The following is a 21,117-nucleotide window of genomic DNA, read 5'->3' as shown; positions in this document are numbered from 1 at the left end:
TAAAGTTAAACTGTACAAGTTATGATTTAAAACAGTGGCTGAGGATTGGACTTTGCTCTGAAATCTTAAGTGGTCACTGAGTTGACCAGCACTGTCAAATTCAGAAAGTCTTTCGCTACAACAGAGCACCTTATCCACTCAAATAAAATGAGTTTTCACATTGAAAAATGTTAAAATTCAGCTTTGATTGTATAAATTGTCCCTCTTGCTTTAGTTGTTTCAAGGAATGTCAATTCAGACAGCTGCTTCTGGTTTCAAAGCTTTCCAGAAGTGGGCCAATGTCCTAACAACCCTTATAACCCATCTGCCTTGGCATCCACCAGCTTCATCTCCACATTATGCCTGCTTATGTTTGTCAAATGACTTAAATAACAATATTAGAAAATTGTAATTGAAAAGAAACTAAAAGTTAAATGCAATGAACAAACCTCAAATTCACCAAGGGGAGGACGGAATACCAAATCTTGAAAATTTAGTACCATTTCTACAAGAAACATTGGCACAAACACTTGTTCAATCTGGAGTTCTTCATCCTCAAGTTCTTCATCCTCAAGATCTTCATCCTCAAGATCTTCAACTGTTGCAATGCTGAGTATGGGAGTTTGCATAAGTGACTAAGAAAGAAAAGGTGAATATATAAATATAAAACTATCTTACTGTTAAAATAATTTTCAAACATGAAGCTCTTCTGAAAAATAAGAAGTGTAATTTGGATCTCATGATGTGACACTTTCTGTGTTGTCAAAATATATTTAATGATGAAATGCATCATAATAGGGAAAACACAACAGCCACTGGTGTAGTCCCCATATCTGATGTATATATCATGGAAACAAACCATGAAAATAATAAAAGCAAACCTCAACAGCTTAATCACACAAAGAAAAGTATATATTTTTTAGAAAATGTTTTGAATGTCTATCCACCTTTTTTTCCAACTCAGCTTCCCTTTCAGCCTCATTCGTGCTCCAAATTCTAATAAGCTCCTCCTCTGGAGTGCGCTTCAGCTTCTCTGTCAAGTGATTGAACAAGATTGTGATGGAATTCACTGTGAGGACATGCATTGTATTCACTATGAGATAATCAGTAAGGCGGATGAAGCTACAAAGAAGAAATGAAGAAGTATTATATGTTTAACCTGAATCATTAGTGAGAATTAAAACAGAGCTTTTATATGTTTCCACTAACCAGGTTAGCCTCCTGCAGTGAGACCTCTTGTTTGCCTGCCCTGTATAATTTACTTTGTCAGATGTTTCCGTAAGAATTTCAGTAGCAATAGTAGAACGCACATTGTTCTCACCAATGCCTGTAAGTCAATAAATATTTCTTATGCAACAATATCCATAATCAGAAAAGTCATACATGAAAAAGCAAGCAACATTTTTTAAAGTAATGTAAGTAGATAAGCATTCATATCTGGAATAACCTGTAAACTTTGTATGAAATATTCATGTTCATTAAAATGTACAACAGTTTATTTATGGAGCATAGACTTTAATGAAACGAAAAGCTCTTGGAGAGACTGTCCAAAGGATAAAGCAATATCAACTCAAATTTTTATAGTGGACATGAGAATCACAATTTTAAAAGGCTGTCAAACTTACGTGAAACGCAAATTCAGTACAAATAAACACACTTGCCCATTGCATTTCAATCAGTACCTGCACTCTGCATCTCAGACAAATAGTCATCTGGTATAAATCCAGCTTCCAGTAAGGCTGTGCAACAGGCAATCTTAACTGTTTGTTGTGCAATTTTCCTGAACTGAGCCAGATGTTCAGCACCCTGTAGAACAAAAAGAAAACACTTTAATGGAATCCAATATTCTTCATATGAAAAATAAAATTTTACCTGAAAAGGTCTTTGCTTTAAATTTTCATCACCAACAGACAATAATCTACATTGTACAAAGTTAAAAATCACACAACACCAGGTTATAGTCGAACGGTTTTCTTTGGAAGCACTGGTTTTAGGAGCACTGCTCACTCAGCAAATAGTGAAGGAGCAGTGCTCCAAAAGCTGTTGCTTCCAAATAAACCTGTTGGACTGTAACCTGGTGTTGTGCGATTTTTAACTTTGTCCACCCCAGTCCAACACCGACTCCTCCACATCAGAACTATATTATACAGTTTAAGTTACTTAAAATTATGATGTACAAAAAAGTTGTCACACAAGCAGTAATTCAGGTCTGTTATCCTTTTCCTCCAGCCTTTTCTCCAATCAGGATATATTGAGAGAGCAGCAAAGCGTATTGGATCAACACTTTGTAAATAGTTACCCTCACCGCCTCCTTGCCTCATCCATCTCCCACTTGCTTCATCCCCCTCCCGCACCTCTATCCTCGTTTACTACCACTACCACCCTTCCACAGCTTTCATAGAATGAAAAGTAGTTATAAAAACTTTGAAACTATGATTGCAAACCTTGTTGTTACAAGGTCTTATATAGGAGTGTAAATGTTGTAAATAGGTTTTACGAAGGAGTATGCTTTCATCACTCTGCAATAATCATTTGAAACATTGTTTCATGGAACTTTATTTTATCTCATCTCTTCATGGATCTTGAGGTTTGCCCGCAGTGGACAGAATGTTAGTAATTGAAATAGAAAATACTTGTATGTAAGTGGCATGGGTTGGTATGTGTTAGCACTAAAGTAACATAAGGTCAATAAGGGCCAGAGGATAGCTAAAGGGACTATGTTGGTATTGACTGAATGAGGTGTTTCGGAATGGATGCAGAATACGAGGTGGCATGGGATGATGTAGCTGAAAATGTGTTGCAGGAAAAGCGCAGCAGGTCAGGCAGCATCCAAGGAGCAGGAGAATCGACGTTTCGGCCATGAGCCCTTCTTCAGGAATGAGGAAAATGTGTCCAGCAGGCTAAGATAAAAGGTAGGGAGGAGGGACTTGGGGGAGGGGCATTGGAAATGTGATTGGTGGAAGGAGGTCAAGGTGAGGGTGATAGGCCAGAGTGGGGGTGGGGGCGGAGAGGTCAGGAAGAAGATTGCAGGTTAGGAAGGCAGTGCTGAGTTCGAGGGATTTGGCTGAGACAAGGTTGGGGGAGGGGAAATGAGGAAACTGGAGAAATCTGAGTTCATCCCTTGTGGTTGGAGGGTTCCTAAACTGCAATCTTCTTCCTGACCTCTCCGCCCCCACCCCCACTCCGGCCTATCACCCTCACCTTGATCTTCTTCCACCTATCGCATTTCCAACGCCCCTCCCCCAAGCCCCTCCTCCCTACTTTTTATCTTAGCCTGCTGGACACACTTTCCTCATTCCTGAAGAAGGGCTCATGCCCGAAACATCGATTCTCCTGTTCCTTGGATGCTGCCTGACCTGCTGCGCTTTTCCAGCAACACATTTTCAACTCTGATCTCCAGCATCTGCAGTCCTCACTTTCTCCTCTGGGATGATGTAGATAAGGCATGGGAGTGGGGTTGAAGAGGTTTGAGGGGTGACGGTTTGAGAAGTTTCTCATCCTTTTTTATTAATTTTTGGACATAAAAGGTAGAGCCCTGAGGCAGCCTTTCCACCTAGTCCGCCTCCACAGCTAGCACCCTCAACACCGCTTCCGGGATTTCCTGCTGTGACTCTTAACGTAGCTTGTCCCTACTCTGGAACAACATTCAAGTGGCCAATTATTGAAGTCAGGTTTTCAGGGCTGAGAATTCTCCAAATTTGCATAACAGAATAGTAGTTAAAAGTACAGGGCTACATCCTAATCCACATCTCTTCTCTTAAGGCAATCATATGATCGGTTGCAAGATTAGAGTGGTGCTGGAAAAGCACAGCAAGTCAGGTTGCATCTGAGGAGCAGGAAAATCAATGTTTTGGGCAAAAGCCCTTCATTAGGAATGAGGCAGGGAGCCTCCGGGGTGGAGAATGCAACCTTCACCCCAACCCCACCCCTTCCCATTTGTCTCTCCACACCGGCGGCTCCCTGCCTCATTCCTGATGAAAGGCTTTTGCCCAAAATGTTTGATTTTCCTGCTTGTCAGATGCTGCCTGACCTGCTGAGCTTTTTCAGCACCACTCTTGACTCTGATATCCAGCATCTGCAGTCCTCACTTTCGCCGATATGATCAGTTGCTACAATCAGAATGCCTCATAATGAAATGCTAAAGTTAGCAGCTCATAACTACTTCTTTTCTAAGGATCAATTCAAAATAACAACCCATTACCCATTAGACTTTAATACTGAATTTGAGGAAACTGCCCAGAAAGATTCACTAAGCACTAATGAACATGAGCAACTGGAGGTGGCAAGGAAGTTCCAATAAATTTTTATATAGATTAAATTAGATTACTTATAGTGTGGAAACAGGCCCTTCGGCCCAACAAGTCCTCACCGACCCTCCGAAGACCAACTCCCCTACATTTACCCCTTCACCTAACACTACGGGCAATTTAGCATGGCCAATTCACAGAACCTGCATATTTTTGGGTTGTGGGAGGAAACTGGAGCACCTCGAGGAAACCCACACATGGAGAATGTGCAAACTCCACACAGACAGTTGCCTGAGGCAGCAATTGAACTCGGGTCTCTAGCGCTGTGAGGCAGCAGTGCTACCGACTGAGCCACCGTGCCGCCCTAAATCAATCCACAATGTCTAAGCCGTAATCATTCCCAGTCATGAAATTCACTGCTGCATTACTGGTTGTGAGGATGATGGCATTGAGAATAACAAAAGTTACCCAGAAACTTTTGATTTATGATAGAAACTGGCGAATGGAGGGAAAAATTATGAGAATGTTTCCAGAGGTGTGGCATTTCAGTCAGATGGATAGGTTAGTTGTTTTTCATGGAGCAGAGGAGATTAAAAAGTGACTTTACAAACTGTTCAACATCTTGAGTGATTAAGAGAGAGAAAACAGTTTCTTTTGACAGAGGGACTGATGATCATAATGCTCCAATTTGAAGAATTTGGCAAAGGAACAGCAGCAACAAGAGGAAGTTTCTTTTTATGCAGCAAGTTGTTTGAATATTCAACATGCTGCCTGAAGGCATGGAGGCAGATACAATTGGAGCTTTCTCAGGGGAATTGAAGAAGCACCTGAAGAGAAGGAAAATATACAACTACAGGGAAACTGCAAGGGAATATAATTATTTATTCTTATTGCTTCAAAGTTGTTTAAATTCTGCACTTTATAATATTGCTTTCTTCTATTTGCTGTCAAGATCTAAAGATTCTATAATTGATAAATGCCGAGAGCTTTGTAGCTTGCAAATACGCACTAAATCAAGAATGTATTAACCTTAAGATCTTCAAAGTTTTAAACTCTATCATAGCTTTGTTGCAGTTTTTTTTTGGCTTTTAAGTCTGAACTCTATGAAAGTACTGCTGCATTTTTGTTTACAAAAGAATAAACTCTGTATTCTGGCAATACTGTAGTTATTTACTTTTAAATTTTTAATTCTGTTAAATAGCTATGCTACAACTCTGTACTGCTTGCTAAGGATTTTCCCATCGATTTTGTGAGAAAAATGGAAATTTTCCCATCTCTATGTCATATATGGAACTTTCCCACTTCGTTCTGGTAAAATGGATGCTTTCCTACGTTTCATGGCTAAAAACATAATGTACATCCTTTGCAAAAGTGTTTAAATAATTTTTTTCGTGCTTATTATCTTCTGTTATCGTGTATTAAACATCTTTTAAATTGCCCTTTAGTTACATTTAATCTATCTGTGACACAGTTACTTTAGTCTCTGGCCTTTGCTCTCTCTGCAAGGCCAGAAATCCATAGTGAATATTGTTGGGATTGGACGTAGCCCCATAAGGGAGGGCCAATGGATTCCAGAGTGAGACGAACAGGGGCTTTGGGCAGGAGGCATTTTGCATCTCAAGAAATACTGGACTTTAAGACAGGGTGAGTTGATTTCATAGTATAAGCAGGTAGTAAGAAAGAGGGACACTATTTTCTTGGGAAGTGAGTATTTTTGGCAAAGGACACTGCTCAAAGATGTTATGACCATCCTGCTGTGTCAAACATTTTCAGGAAAAAAACAGGAATCCCATTCTTGCCTGCCTGCCCATACCACCAGCATTATGGAATGTGCGGGGTAATACTGGGGTTTCTTAACAAACTCAATTGAGCTTTAATTATTTATTTTCACATTGTGGGCTGGCTGCTGATTTTAGCAGCCGTCCATCCTCTGTATTACAGGTGTATGTTTGGGGGTAGTTGACAAGGTTAGCCACCTCACCTGAATTACATGCCCACCATCCCTCCTATCCCTGCTGAAAACACACCTGATAAGGGCACGTTATCAAGCCCATTGTTTCTACATTTACTCTTACCAATTCTTCCATAAGTTTAACTGCCTCTGTTTGTTCACTCAGCAGTACTCTTAAATATGATCTAACCAAGGTTCAATTTAGGGTTTATGACCACTATTTCATTGCCCCTTGTAAGAGCTTCAGTGTTAATCTCCTTTCATTCTTCCATGGAGAAAGTGAGGACTGCAGATGCTGGAGATCAGAGCTGAAAAATGTGTTGCTAGAAAAGTGCAGCAGGTCAGGCAGCATCCAAGGAGCAGGAGAATCGACGTTTCAGGCATAAGCCTTTCTTCAGGAATGAAGAGGGTGTGCCAAGCAGGCTAAGGTAGGGAGAAGGGACTTGGGGGAGGGGCGTTGGGAATGCGATAGGTGGAAGGAGGTTACGGTGAGGGTGATAGGCTGGAGAGGTCAGGAAGATGATTGCAGGTCAAGAAGGCGGTGCTGAGTCCAAGGGTTGGGACTGAGATAAGATGGGGGGAGGGGAAATGAGGAAGCTGGAGAAATCTTCCACCTAGGAACCCTTCAACCACAAGGGATGAATGCAGATTTCTCCAGCTTACTCATTTCCCTCCTCCCTACCTCTTATCTTAGCCTGCTTGGCACACCCTCCTCATTCCTGAAGAAGGGCTTATGCCTGAAACGTCGATTCTCCTGCTCCTTGGATGCTGCCTGACCTGCTGCGCTTTTCCAACAACACATTTTTCAGCTTTCATTCTTCCATGTCTGAGAATACTAACTTTAACTCAAAAAAGTTCACTGAATCTGAAGTATGCTGGACTAAAGGTCTGAAAGATGCTGTATAAATACATATTATTTAATTCTTTACTTCCACATGTATCAGTTCTGCCATTGAGTATATTAGTTCTTTTTTGTCCAATTTAGCTAATTCTAGGATAGCTCCCATATTCCCCAGGAATGGCAGCAATACCAAGCAAAGCAGAAAGCTTCTTCGAACACAAATCTCATTGTCGATACATTTGCTTCAACAATATTCATTCCTGATTTTAGCAGTTGTTTGGTGAGTAATTTGAAGATTGTCACACTGGACGTCCTAGTCCTAAATCTGCTTGTTAATCATTCAAACCCCTTTAACGTGTGTTTGTTAATTTTCTTTTTATATTGTTGATTCCATTATGGAAATCAAAGACTAACTGGCCCCTTTCCTTTCCTTTCCATAATATTTCCTAGCCTTTCCAAAATGGCCCCTGTCCAGGTAGCTGGCAGCCAAACCTACATCCAAGATGGATGATCTGGACTTCAAAGGAAATTGTTTACATATTGTTTTTGAAATAACATTTCAAAGGTGTTATACATTACCTCATCAAGTCGTCGAAATTGAACTGCCTTAAACTCTTCCAGTGTATAAGTGTGTCCTTTCTTAATATCACACAATGCCATGTCGCTAATGCGATAGCACATGTCTCTGATGTTGAGAAGAGCAGGCCTCAAAGACTTGATAGAGGAAAAGCACAAGATATTACAAGCCATAATAAAATCAGCAGCCATCATTTTAAAGTTTTCCATGTAATGACATATTAGACAGCTCATTTAGATTGTACATAATTGTTTAACTTATTTTTAATATGGTAACTGCAATCAGACAATGTAAAAGGTATGGAAGATTCACTTAGGAAAAGCTGCAAAAACATAAGTCTTGTTTTCTTCTTAAATTTGATATCTGAAGGTTTTACACGTTGGTGTTACACATTCATATATACACACACACATATATATATATATATATATATATAACATGAATGCAATCATTAATACATGTGATAATGATAAACATGACTGCATTTTTACAATTATATCATAGAGAATCTCAAAGTGTCTCACAGAGCTAAAAGGAGAAGTAAGAATGATAAGTCAGCAGGAACTATCTGAAACAATAACAAAAAGCTTAAACAAATTGGTGGACTGTAAAAATAGTCCTAAATCATGGCAGAATGAGGAAATTTGAGGTGAGAATTGTAGTGTAGAACCTAGATGGTTAAAGAAAGAGGCACGAAAAGTGATGTCAAGAGAACACTGAATTCCAACTAACGTGTTTATGCCACCTCTCTGCAACAGTAACTCAGCTGGCCCCACCTTTATGCCTTGGCCCTAACGTTTTTCTGCTCAGATAGTTATCCAAATCTTCTTTGAAAGTCTTGGTCAAATCTACTTCTACCACACTCTCAGGCACTACATTTCAGATCTTAAACACTTTCTGTGTTAGAAAACATGTTATTTTTTCTCAATGTCTTCTTTGCTTCTTTTACCAATTACCTTAAATCCATCTTCTGGGGTTTAACCCTTTTCTTGAGATTTCCCTGACTACTCTTGCCAGGTCGCTAATGATTTTGAATATCTTGAACCTTCTCTTCTCAATATAGAATAGTAAGTCCCAGTTTCTCAATACCTGCACATCGCTAAAATCATTTTTGCATTTTTTCCTACACCTTCTCTACTTCACATACTTCTTAAACTGTGGTATCCAGAAGAGGGTACATAATCTAACTGAAGCTGAACCAATGATTTATAACAGTTCTTCCTTTGTACTGTATGCCTATTTAAAAAACACAGGATGGAATTTTTAAAATTATGCAACAATTGACAGGGTATACATTAGAAAGCATGTATCCACTTAGAAACTGTTGAAAACCTGGGGGCCATAAATGCAAAGTAGTAAATAATGATCCCACGAAGGAATTTCTGTACTCAGAGTGGCAAGAAATTCAAACTCACTACCAGATGAAGTGGTTGTAGTGAATAGCATAGATGCATTTGAAAGATGTTAGAAAATTTCATGAGGGAGGAAGGAGTAAGAAGTTATATTGATAGGCTGAGATGAAGTGGGGGGTGTGGCAACAGCATTCACACTGGCATAGGACTGTTAGAATTCTGTATGATTCAATGTTGCCTACTTTGGAATGTTGTGAAATACTGCTCATCTCAACATACACTGAGCATATCTAGAGTACAGATGATTTTTTTTTAAATTAGGTAATAAAATTTTTAATTTATAACTCACAGGGTTCACTATGAATAGATTATCTTGCAATGCTCTGCGACAGTTGTTGATCTTCTTGGAACGTACATTTTTCCGCCATACAGTAAAAGCTTTCCATTTTCGAAAAAGTGCAAACACTGGAATCTGAATAAGTTGCTTATGATACAAATATTCTTGTTCCCAACGGTCCAGTTCTATGAAATCAATGTCTTCATTATTCATGTGTAGAACTCCACGCTGGCTGATTGTGTAATAATCATTCTGGTTGATATCATCATAGGCAACAACACTAAAAGAAATTGAGTTCAGCATAAAAATAATAGTAATTGATTGTTGAATTCATATTTTAGATTTTTACAATTATTAAGATTGATCAGATATACCAGAGATGAAATACAAATTGAAATATACATTGAAGGATGAGGGTTTAAATTTTCAGATGAAATGCTTCTTCAGAACTCCAAACGCCAATTGACATTTTAGATAGTATTCAATCTGCTATCAAGTAACAGCATATTAGCTTAATTTTATGTTCCTTTCAATTTGATTCTCCAGCTCTTACAAATTTGTATTTAATACTAAAAAAATCACATTTTATGAAATCATCTTGGACTCATGAGGTCAGTTCACAAAACAAAAACAAAGTAAAAGGGAAACGACATTTATACATAATGAGGAAATTGCTGATTATTGGACGCATTCTCATTAAGAGTTCATCAGTTAGTGATGACTGACAGGTAGCTGGCAAGATTTGTTTAAATTTTAAACTAGACTGATTGACTGTTTGGCTGTCACCTATTTGGTTGAGTTGAAACAGGCACAGTGTGTACGTTCTTTCTGTTTTCCAAGAAAGAAATCCAGTGTATTAACATATGTCACTTCAAGTACATGCATCTGTGCCACAATGCGTGCCTGACTGACAATCCTAAAATGGTTGTCAGCATAATTCTGCGCAAACACAATTATTTACCAAGTATTATCCAAATAGAGAATTGCCTCTCATGTTGAGCACTCTTTAACAATTCTTAGAAATGCAGGCTGTTTAGTTGTGGTCACCATCTTCTAAATTACAAAAATATGCTATTTGACACAATATATTGGAATTTTTGGAATATATTTGGAATTTTTACCAAATAACTATCCCCAGTGATTAGATTTATATTGCCCATTATTAAGTGCGATTCTGCCAAGATCTCTGACAATACTTGTCGAGAACTAGTTCATATGAGACCTGCAGGAGTATATGACAGATACTCCCTTCAATTTTCCCTGACTTCATCTGATTTTCCTGACAGGGTAGCTATTTGAAAGGTTTTACCGAATTCAAAATCATTTCACTATTAAACAGAGGTTCACTTAAAATAAGTTAATAGATACAATGAGATTCAAATTATCCATAAAACAGCGATGCATCAAAATTGTTTTCTTTCAAACACAGATATTTATGGTGGTATTACAGAAACCAAATTCAACGTGGCTTGTTTTGCCACTGCAAAATAGGTGTTACACTTCTGAATTTTACATTGTAAATTAGCAGCAGAATGATAATGGTAGTCTTGGGCCATCCTTGCAAAATGCATTCAGCTCTGCAAATATGCAGGTCAAGACTCTACACCAATTACAGGAAACCCACTGCAAAACTGTAGTGGAAATATGTAGACATTTCCTTACATATGATTAGTCTCATTATACCAGTTCTTACTGAGCTGCCTAACAGTACGTATTCAAGACGTGAATAAAAAAAGACACCAAAAAAACCTTTGGTACTTATTTTTATTAATGAGCACCTCGGAGAGGTAGGAGTGCTCCTCCTGGCCCTGTAAAAATCTTGACCTTGGATCATCACCAATGCCTTAAGATTCTTCCATCCAAACTGACTCTGTGATTACTGGTCAATTTCTTACCATTGATAGGCTTCAGTCAAGAATGAAGAGGGTTTGTTGTCCTAAATTTTCAGCTGCTCCAGGCACCACTAATATTCCTCCCCCTATAGTTAAGCATTTGCGTTTCATATTTAAGAAAGCAGTGCTTGATGCCACTATCGAACAGGAGCACTATTTTCATAAAACAATGACAGAATAGAAAAACACAGCCAGTCAGGCAGCATCCGAAGAGAAGAATCAATGTTTCAAGCATTAGCCCTTCATCAGGGATGATGCTTGAGGGCCAAGCTAGCTGGGAATGCAATAGGTAGATAAAGGTGGATTCCACATCAACAGAAACCTACCTGTAGTTCCACAAACGTCATCTACTGCATCCATTGCACCCGATGCAGTCTCCTCTACAGGGGGAAGACAGGACACCAACTTGCGGATTGTTTCAGAAAACATCTGAGACACCGCCCTGTGGCGGAACATTTTAGCTCCCCCTTCCACTTTGCCAAGGACATACAGATCTTGGGCCACCTCCATCGCCCAACCCTAACCACCTCATCTTCTGCCTTGGGACCCTCCAACCAAACAGGACCAATGTTGATTGCACCAGTTTCCCCATTTTCCCCTCCTCCCACCTTACCCCAGTGCCAGCCTTCCAACTCGGCACAACCCTCTTGAACGGTCCTATCTGTCCATCTTCCTTCCCACCTATCTGCTCCACCCTCCTCTCTTCCCTATCACCTTCACCCTACCTTACCTACCTATGGCATTCCCAGCTACCTTCCCCAGACCCCCAGCCCCACGCACTACCCATTTTTCTCTCTGCCTTCTTGGCGCTCAATCCTCATTCCTGATGAAGGCTTTATGCCTGAAACATCGATTCTCCTGCTCCTCGGATGTTGCCTGTCCAGCTGTGCTTTTACAGCACCACACTCTTTGACTCTCATCTCCAGTCCTCACTTTTTCCCAAAACAATCTCAGAAGTAACAATGCTCATAATGACCAAAAGAAAAGCCAGATTAGGAGTGAAGATCAAAAGTGGGGACAAAAGAAATCTTTCAGCGTCTTTAAGAAAGATCAATGAAAGGTAAAGAGATAGAGTCTCAGGAAGGAAAGTGCAGAAATGGAACATATTTAGGATAAGCATGGGAGAATTCAGAAGAGATCAGTATGGGTAAGGGTGACAATGCTATGGAGGAAATTAGGCCATTATAAGCTAATATGAGTGAACAAGGGTAGCCATGTTGTTTAAGATGAGCTTTCTACAGAATAGGGCACAGACAAGAGTTTGAGCTGAAAATGTGTTGCAGGAAAAGCGCAGCAGGTCAGGCAATGCTTTTCCAGCAACACATGGAGTCGGCCAAAGACCTGCATATCCTTGGTGGAGTGGGAAGGGGAGTTGAAATGTTGAGTCACGGGGTAGTGTCCCAAAGGTGTTCTCTGAAACGTTCCGCAAGAGTTTAAACCAGTTAGAGTTTACTTGGTGGATATTGAAGGATTGTCACAGATAGCATCAAAACAATCAAGTCTAATTGTTACAAAGATATAAAAAGAGAGGTCTTGTACAGTGTTGAACTAAAAGAGATACTGGCATTTTATTCAGTTAGACTTGAATAGTGAAATGTTGAGCCACGGGGTAGTTGGGTTGGTTGGTCCGGGTGTCCCAGAGGTGTTCTCTGAAAGGTTCCACAAGCTTGCAGCCTTAGGTAATGGTCAGAAAAGGTAATATTTTCTGTAGCATGGAAGTGAAGTTTGTGAACCAACTGGTATGTCCTTTACATGTTTAGTTGAAGGAATTCAAGTCTCATCCAGGACTGGACAATGAACAAGACATCTGACATGATAAAGGTAGTACATACTTCAAAATAATTGAAGATATACAGCTAGACATCACTGGCATGCACCTAGAAGGTGACCTCATACCTGTAAACAACAAATTCTTAGGAAACTCTGCAAGTGGCAAAAGAAATTGCTGCTTAGATGCAATTTGCTGAGTTGGGTGCATAATTGCTTAAGGTCAGTACAATCAACTACAATAAAAGGCTACAGAGAAATCGAAAAGCACAATGTAGGATAATGCATACTCAAGAATCACAAAATATAATTTGTGAATTTGATTGAGGCTATGGAGACAGATTTCTGTGAGCAGCTGTGGAGAAAATAGGTAGGAATCTGATGGAAACAGGGACTTTGGAGAGGAAGGAAGACACAGCTATTACTATTGAGTAAATTGAAGCTTTTTAAAGACAGAACATGTAATTAATGCTGCATGTTCAATGTCCAAAACAAACTGACACTAACACAAAACTAGAACTTCTGTTTATTAGTTCAGTTAGTGATCTCACATTCATTTTCCATGACATGGCTGACTGTATGTTAGCTAAGACTTAAACATTAGATGCATTATGTCATGTAATATGCCATGTAATATCAGGACCATTTGCATATCACTGTGGCTAATGTTTATGGATCTCTATTGGCCTGGAGGAGCAGCAGGGCCCTCATCCTAACCAAGAGAGAGCCTCTTGCTGCATCTTGACCTGGGTTAAAAAGAAAACTCACTTCTCATATTAAAGGGAACATGGCAAATCCCAATTATAGACCAGTTACCAATATGGTCTTGGGAAAGAAGGGGTCAGGACTTTCAAACAACAAAATGAAAAATATCTGTGCATTGGCAATCAAGACAACTTGGCTTCAGATCACTGTAGAGGAACCTGATCTTATTCCTTGTTCCAATCATGTGTTTACAGGAATTAATTAAAAACTCAACTGCTAAATTCAGATTAATCCCATGAACCAATCACAACCCAAAATGAATGCAGTTACTCAACTACAGTTTAAAAACTACTACACAAACTACACCAATCCTGCTCTAACGTTGCATGTTTGATTTGCCCGGTCACTGAAACTAAACAAAAACAAGTGCAAAGGTCATATAATTAATGGGTAGAAGGTAATACAACAGAATTATCACAGGTTTACTATGCAGAGAAAGAAGAAACATTCATTTCCTTATTAAATCTCTCAAATGACAAAAGACAGTCAAAATATGGAGTGTTCTAGCCTCACTTCCAGACTTCAGCACGTAACTTAGGCTGACATTTGATACAGTGATGGATATTTCAAGTAAGAAGGTGAAATTAAGGCCTGGTTGCTTGTTTAGATGCATGTTAAGATGTCCACCCCACCCCATATCTGAAAAACAAAACAATTAATTCAAGATTTCTTCCACCAACCAAAAAAACCCAAAGATCTACTGGTCTTTCATCATATTACTCTTTGAACAGTGTCAAGCTCAAAAGCGATCTCCATCATAAAGTCTTACCCAAAAATACTCAAAATGATACAACATGAGTTAATTTTGCATTTAAACATCAATCCAGATTACTTGTTTTCATCTTTATCTAGGGGCTTGGCTTCAAATTACAACCTTTGATACAAAAGATGAAAAACCAATGAAAGTACAGGACAACCAAGTTTTTTTTAAAATTTGAAACACCATGTAAACCTCAGCTTTATTATATATAATTATAGGAATATATTGGTAGATTTAGTTTACAACATTATAAATACAGAATCAGTCTAAAGATTAAAGACTGTACCTCAAATTATAAAAGTCATATTTAATGGAATATTTTGGAGCACTATAGTTCATGTATAAAAATCCCAGATGTTTGTTCTTCCTTATTATTGAAATGATTTTTAAAGGATCTTGCACATTTTCCCGGATAACATCTTCTGCTGAGCTATACGTCAGCTCTGGAGGCAAAATCATTCTCATGCATGAACTTGTCCGGCACAGAGCAGTAATGGGTTGTTTTGGTGGTGGAGGAGATGGCCGTACACATATGTCTAGGTCAGCCTGTGTAATTTAAATAATGTATTTAGAATTAAAATCATTACATTCAATGGCAAAGACATCAATCTCATTTTGAATATCTTTAGGTTAACATTTAACCGATTCTGTTATGACGAAGGAACAAGTTAGTCTGAACTTAGAAATCCTAATAATTGCACGGGAGCACAGAACCTAAACATCGCTGTAAAGAAACTCACAGTTTAAGCTTTTTGGATTACATTCAGAGTTGACACAAAGAATCAAATTTGCAAGAGAACTCCAAGTTACACAACATTAAAAGATGGTGCTGATTAGTTGGCATGGTTTGCATGGGGATGTCAATCTTAGCTGAAAAAACTCAATCCAGATACTTATTAATCAGGATGATGCCATGGAATCAGCAGGTATCAACAGTCTGCGTGAAGTTTTTCTGGATAGAAAGGTGAAATATGTGAACACATTTTTTTACCTACATAATATATACAAATATCTTCTAGGATGCACAAATGCATTAATCAACAAACCCAACAGATCATGGTAAATTGGTTTCCCAGTGTAGTTCCTAGCAATCAAGATTGATCAATATTTAAATAATATTTAGTCAACAGTTATGGAAGCAGTCAGTCCTTTTTGCATTATCTATGACAGCACCTCGATCAGTCCGGGACTACCTGCTTTTTCAGAGTTTGTTCAGCAGACTAGGGGCGGCACGGTGACACAGTAGTTAGCACTGCTGCCTCGCAGCGCCAGAGACCTGGGTTCAATTCCCGCCTCAGGCAACTGTCTGTGTGGAGTTTGCACATTCTCCCTGTGTCTGCGTGGGTTTCTTCCAGGTGTACCGGTGTCCTCCCACGGTCCAAAAATGTGCAGATTAGGTGAATTGGCCATGCTAAATTGCCCGTAGTGTGAGGTGAAGGGATAAACGTAGGGGAGTGGGTCTGAGTGGGTTGCTCTTTGGAGGGTTGGTGTGGACTTGTTGGACCGAAGGGCCTGTTTCCACACCAAGTAATCTAATCTAATCTTCTAGAAAATAAAATTGACACAGTTAGAAGTTCCTGCTACATCTGCCCAAATAAAAATAAATCAGCACTCTCTTCCAAACTGAGTAAATTGGTGTTCCTTAAGTTTGGTTACTTGCGTATTGTTCTTTATGAATAAAAAATGAAACGTTTTGCCTCTTAGTAGCCATGTTTTCATGAAAAGTTCCAGTTATCTTTCCATTGAAGCTATAATCAATAAAGTCAAATATTTAAACACATCTGTGGACACCCCTCTACATTAAAATAATTAAGTGATTTTGTTATAAATATTTACTAGTTATATTTTCTCAGTAAATAGGTTATTTAGCACATATACCTCAAAATGCATACAAAGAATGAAATTTACAATAAATATATTACTTCAAAGCAAAATTTAACATTAGCCTTTCAAAGTTCCAATATAATTCAATTTTCTTGTTTTTAAACAATCCAGGGATTTTTTCTCATCCAGAAGATAATAGAAATTTTAAAGTAGTAAAGTTTGATGATTTATTTCTGAAGGCCTATCATTCAGATATTTTGTTGTTTTAAGGAGGGGAGGGGAGGAAGGACTGAGTGTTGGACCAAACTAGAATCCCCTCAAAATATTTTAAAGGTAGCCTAGACCCTAACTTTGCCTTTTATAAATGGCAAATGTAAAGTGCTCTGTGCTTCAGATGTAATTTGATTGTTCAAACTACTTGGCATTGAGCAAAATACAATTTACTCAAATACTATAGTTAAAAACAACAGAAGAGGTTAACTCTACTGGAAAGATTAACAGAATAATAGATACAGTAACTGTTACTATTTAACTGTGCCAATATAGTAACATCCCAGAAACACACCTCTTGGCAAAAAGGCAAATTCAGAAATCAGATTTACGCACATGCAATACCAGCAGTAGGAAGAGAACCCCCAACTTCTAGAAGGAGGGGGAAAATAGCTTCTACTTCTTTAAAACTCCAGCAGCTTCTGCTGAATCTAAAAGCTATAAAAAAGTAGAATTCCTGGTCTGAGAGAGCTGGCCACACCCATCCAGGCTACTTCTACTGTTCCAACTTCCTTTAATAAAAAAACAGGGCCTCACATGCCATTTACATTACTGCAGACTGCTCTTCACCTCTCATCCAATCTCCCTCTTAAAAGAAACCAGGAAAAAAAAACACCTCTTAAAGCCACAGCATTATCACAACTGAATGAATGATTCCATTATCACAGAAATCACACAACACCAGGTTATAGTCCAACAGGTTTATTTGGAAGCATCAGTTTTCAGAGCGCTGCTCCTTCATCAGGTGGTTGTGGAGAGTAAGAGTCTAAGACACAGAATTCATAGCAAAAATTTACAGTGTGATGTAACTGTAATAATATATTGAAAAGGACCTGGATTGTTTATTAAGTCTCTCATCTTTTAGAATGACAGTGTTGGTTTCAGTTCTTTCATATGCAAATTGCAAAACCCTTTTGAACAAGTTACATTCTCAAGTGAACTTTAACAATTAGTGTCATGTCGGCCCAGATAACGTATTGAAGGTGTTAGCTCCCTGTGTGAGGCTGTCTATGCCACATTGGTCAAACTGATTCTAATCTAAAAAATTGATTTACAGAATTTTAAATGAATTCATGCAGATTTTGAGAAAAGTAAAACATAATCCTGCAAGTACAATACACCCCACAAACTTGCACGCTTGCATGTGGGTGCGTGTGTGAGAGAGACAGGCAGAGAGAGACAGGCAGAGAGAGATGTTGTCTGGTATTGTCTTGAAAGCCGGGCAGTTCACTATGAACAATCATCTGTTTGAGGTTTGGTGGCTGTTTAAAGGCAAGTAATGGAGGTGTGGGGAAAGTCTCGGCGAGGTGCTCACCCTCACTGATAATGTGTTGCAGGCTGCGAAGAACATGGCATATTTTTTCGGCTCCTGGGAAGTACTGGACAACAAAAGGTCTCCTGAGGTTATTACAGTTCCTCATTGTGGCACGTTGGAACTGGTGGTTGAGGAGTTGAGCATTGTACCCCGTTCTTGTGAGGTCATCCCTGAGTACTTCAAAGTGCCCATCACGTTAGTCCTCATCTGAACAGATCCTGCATAGGGCTTGTCCATAGGGGAAGGCTGTTTTAATATGTTTCAAGGTGGAAGCGGGAGAAGTGTAGCATCGTGAGTTTATCTGTGGATTTGTGGTAGATTGAGGTGCTGAGGTGACCATCCTTGATGGAGATGCATGTGTCCAAGAATGAGATAGACACTAAAGAGCAGTCCATGGTGAGTTTGATGGTGGAATGAAACTCATTGATATCACACAAACAGCCACACACAGACACACTCCTATAGACACACACTCCCACACACACGTTAACCCCTTTCCACTCATATATATATATACACACACACACACACACACACACACACACACAAGTTTGTGGGGTGAATTTGTAGTTGCAGAATTACATTTTACTTTTCTCAAAAACTCCAAGAAGCCATGCAATATTCTGTAAATAATCAGTCTGACCATTGTGGCACAGACAGTCTTACAGGGAGCTAACACATTCAATACATTACCTAGGCCAAGATGACACCAAAGTTCACTTGAGAATGTAACTTTTAAAAAACGTTTTGCGATTTACATATGAAAGAACTGAAACCAACAAGATCATTCTAAAAGATGAGAGACTTAAACAATCCAGGTCTCTTTCAATATATAATTTCAGTTACATCACTGTAAACTTTTGCTCTAAATTGTGTCTTACAATGTTATTCTCCACAACCACCTGATGAAGAAGCAGTGGTCTGAAAGCTAACGCTTCCAACTAAACCTATTGGACTATAACCTGGTGTTGTGAGATTTTTAACTTTGTGCACCCCAGTCTAACACCGGCATCTCCAAATCTATTGTCACATGTATTGACAACGATTAACTGAACGAATATCCATCACCCTTCTGCCACCTCTTTGTTGCCGCCAGTGCCAGGCCCAACCAACAAAACTGCTGTTCCTCAGGAGATATCTTTCACCACTGGGCTTATCACCAACATCAACTCCACTGATGTAGCAGCTGATACTGGGTCTTGTGCTCACCCCTTCACCAGCCACATCCATGATGCTGTTTCCAGAATCCTGGTCCGGGCTCACCAGCAGTCGCCAAGCTGCAGACTCCAGCAAAGCTATCTTGCTTCCACTTTCCTTGTCAATACTGATGCTGTTGGCGCCACGATACCGAGCTCTCTGCAGAAGTTAAGTAGAAGCAAAAACTAAAGAGAAAAAAGCCAGAAAGGAAGAAGAAAAAGAAAAGCAAACAGAGTGGATGAGCCCTGGGCACAGGAGCCCGTTGGCTGCCAACTCTGTTGTCTTCATCTTTATAAATGTAGAAGTCAAATTCTGACCTTTGGTCTAAATATCCTTAATTTTGTTTTAATATATACCTTGTGTTAGCTTTGGAAGGTGGATTAAGAGGAACAGTCCAGTGAGTCTTTTTCATAATTAGAACATTACAGCACAGTACAGGCCCTCGGTATTGCACCGACCTGTCATACCAATCTGAAGCCCATCCCACCTACACTATCCCATGTACGTCCTTATGCTTGTCCAATGACGACTTAAATGTACTTAAAGTTGGCGAATCTACCCGTTGCAGGCAAAGCATTCCATACCCTTACTACTCTGAGTAAATAAACTACCTCTGACATCTGTCCTATATCTATCACCCCTCAATTTAAAGCTATGCCCCCTCGTGCTCGCCATCAGCATTCCTGGAAAAAGGGTCTCCCTGTCCACCCTATCTAACCCTCTGATTATCTTATATGTCTCTATTAAGTCACCTCTCAACATTCTTCTCTCTAACGAAAACAGCCTCAAGTCCCTCAGCCTTCCCTCGTAAGACCTACCCTCCATACCAGGCAACATCCTAGTAAATCTCCTCTGCACCCTTTCCAAAGCTTCCCCATCCTTCTTATAATGCGGTGACCAGAATTGTACACAATACTCCAAGTGCGGTCGCACCAGAGTTTTGTACAGCTGTAGCATAACCTCATGGTTCCGGAACTCGATCCCTCTATTAATAAAAGCTAAAACACTGTATGCCTTCTTAACAACCCTGTCAACCTGGGTGGCAACTTTCAAGGATCTGCGTACCTGGACACCGAGATCTCTCTGCTCATCTACACTACCAAGAATCTTACCATTAGCCCAGTACTTTGCATTCCGGTTACTCCAACCAAAGTGAATCACCTCACACTAGTCTGCATTAATCTCCATTTGCCACCTCTCAGTCCAGCTCTGCAGCTTATCTATGTCTCACTGTAACCCACAAAATCTTTGGTCACTATCCACAACTCCACCAACTTTAGAGTCATCTGCAAATTTACTAACCCACCCTTCTAAGCCCTCATCCAGGTCGTTTATAAAAATGACAAACAGCAGTGGACCCAATACCGACCATTGCGGTACATCACTAGTAACTGGACTCCAGGATGAACATTTCCCATCAACCACCACCCTCTGTCTTCTTTCAGCAAACCAATTACTGATCCAAACTGCTATGTCTCCCACAATCCCATTCCTCCGCATTTTATACAATAGCCTACTGTGGGGAACCTTATTGAATGCCTTGCTGAAATCCATATACACCACGTCAACCGGTTTACTCTCATCTACCTGTTTGGTCACCTTCTCAAAGAACTCTAAGGTTTGTGAGGCACAGCCTACCCTTCACAAAACCGTGCTGACTATCCTAATCAAATTATTCTTTTCTAGATGATTATAAATCCTCTCTCTTATAAACTTTTCCAACTGAAGTAAGGCTCACTGGTCTATAATTACCAGGATTGTCTCTACTCCCCTTCTTGAACAGGGGAACCACATTTGCTATCCTCCAGTCTTCTGGCACTATTCCTGTAGACAATGACGATTTAAAGATTAATGCTAAAGGCTTGGAAATCTCCTCCCTGGCTTCCCGGAGGATCCTAGGATAAATCCCATCCGGCCCAGGGGACTTATCTATTTTCACGCTCTGTTCTTTTCTCGTCTAAACGTCTGAAATATTAGTAGATACGATGGGTCACCCAATCCCTGTTGAATTCAGGATTATGACAAGTAATCAATATCAATGCC

At 39.6% G+C, this 21,117-nt stretch overlaps 1 protein-coding gene across 1 annotated transcript in view; it reads right to left on the bottom strand.

The window, feature by feature from the left end:
* The window catches only part of dnah6 (dynein, axonemal, heavy chain 6), a 310,227-nt gene that overhangs the window by 279,560 nt on the left and 9,550 nt on the right, over window positions 1-21,117 (bottom strand). Inside the window, exons 4-11 of the mRNA XM_072587520.1 lie at window positions 19,087-19,233; window positions 14,755-15,014; window positions 9,297-9,564; window positions 7,598-7,732; window positions 1,662-1,785; window positions 1,189-1,306; window positions 927-1,101; window positions 429-614 (exon numbers count right to left, since the gene is read on the bottom strand). Of these exons, the coding sequence (XP_072443621.1) occupies window positions 429-614; window positions 927-1,101; window positions 1,189-1,306; window positions 1,662-1,785; window positions 7,598-7,732; window positions 9,297-9,564; window positions 14,755-15,014; window positions 19,087-19,233 (1,413 nt within the window). The remainder of the gene's footprint in view (window positions 1-428; window positions 615-926; window positions 1,102-1,188; window positions 1,307-1,661; window positions 1,786-7,597; window positions 7,733-9,296; window positions 9,565-14,754; window positions 15,015-19,086; window positions 19,234-21,117) is intronic.

This window comes from Chiloscyllium punctatum, chromosome 2, assembly GCF_047496795.1.
Source record: "Chiloscyllium punctatum isolate Juve2018m chromosome 2, sChiPun1.3, whole genome shotgun sequence".
In the NCBI taxonomy this organism is placed as follows: Eukaryota; Metazoa; Chordata; class Chondrichthyes; order Orectolobiformes; family Hemiscylliidae; genus Chiloscyllium; species Chiloscyllium punctatum.
The sequence above is the reverse complement of the archived record's forward strand: the minus strand, read 5'-3'. Positions and strand labels throughout refer to the sequence as shown.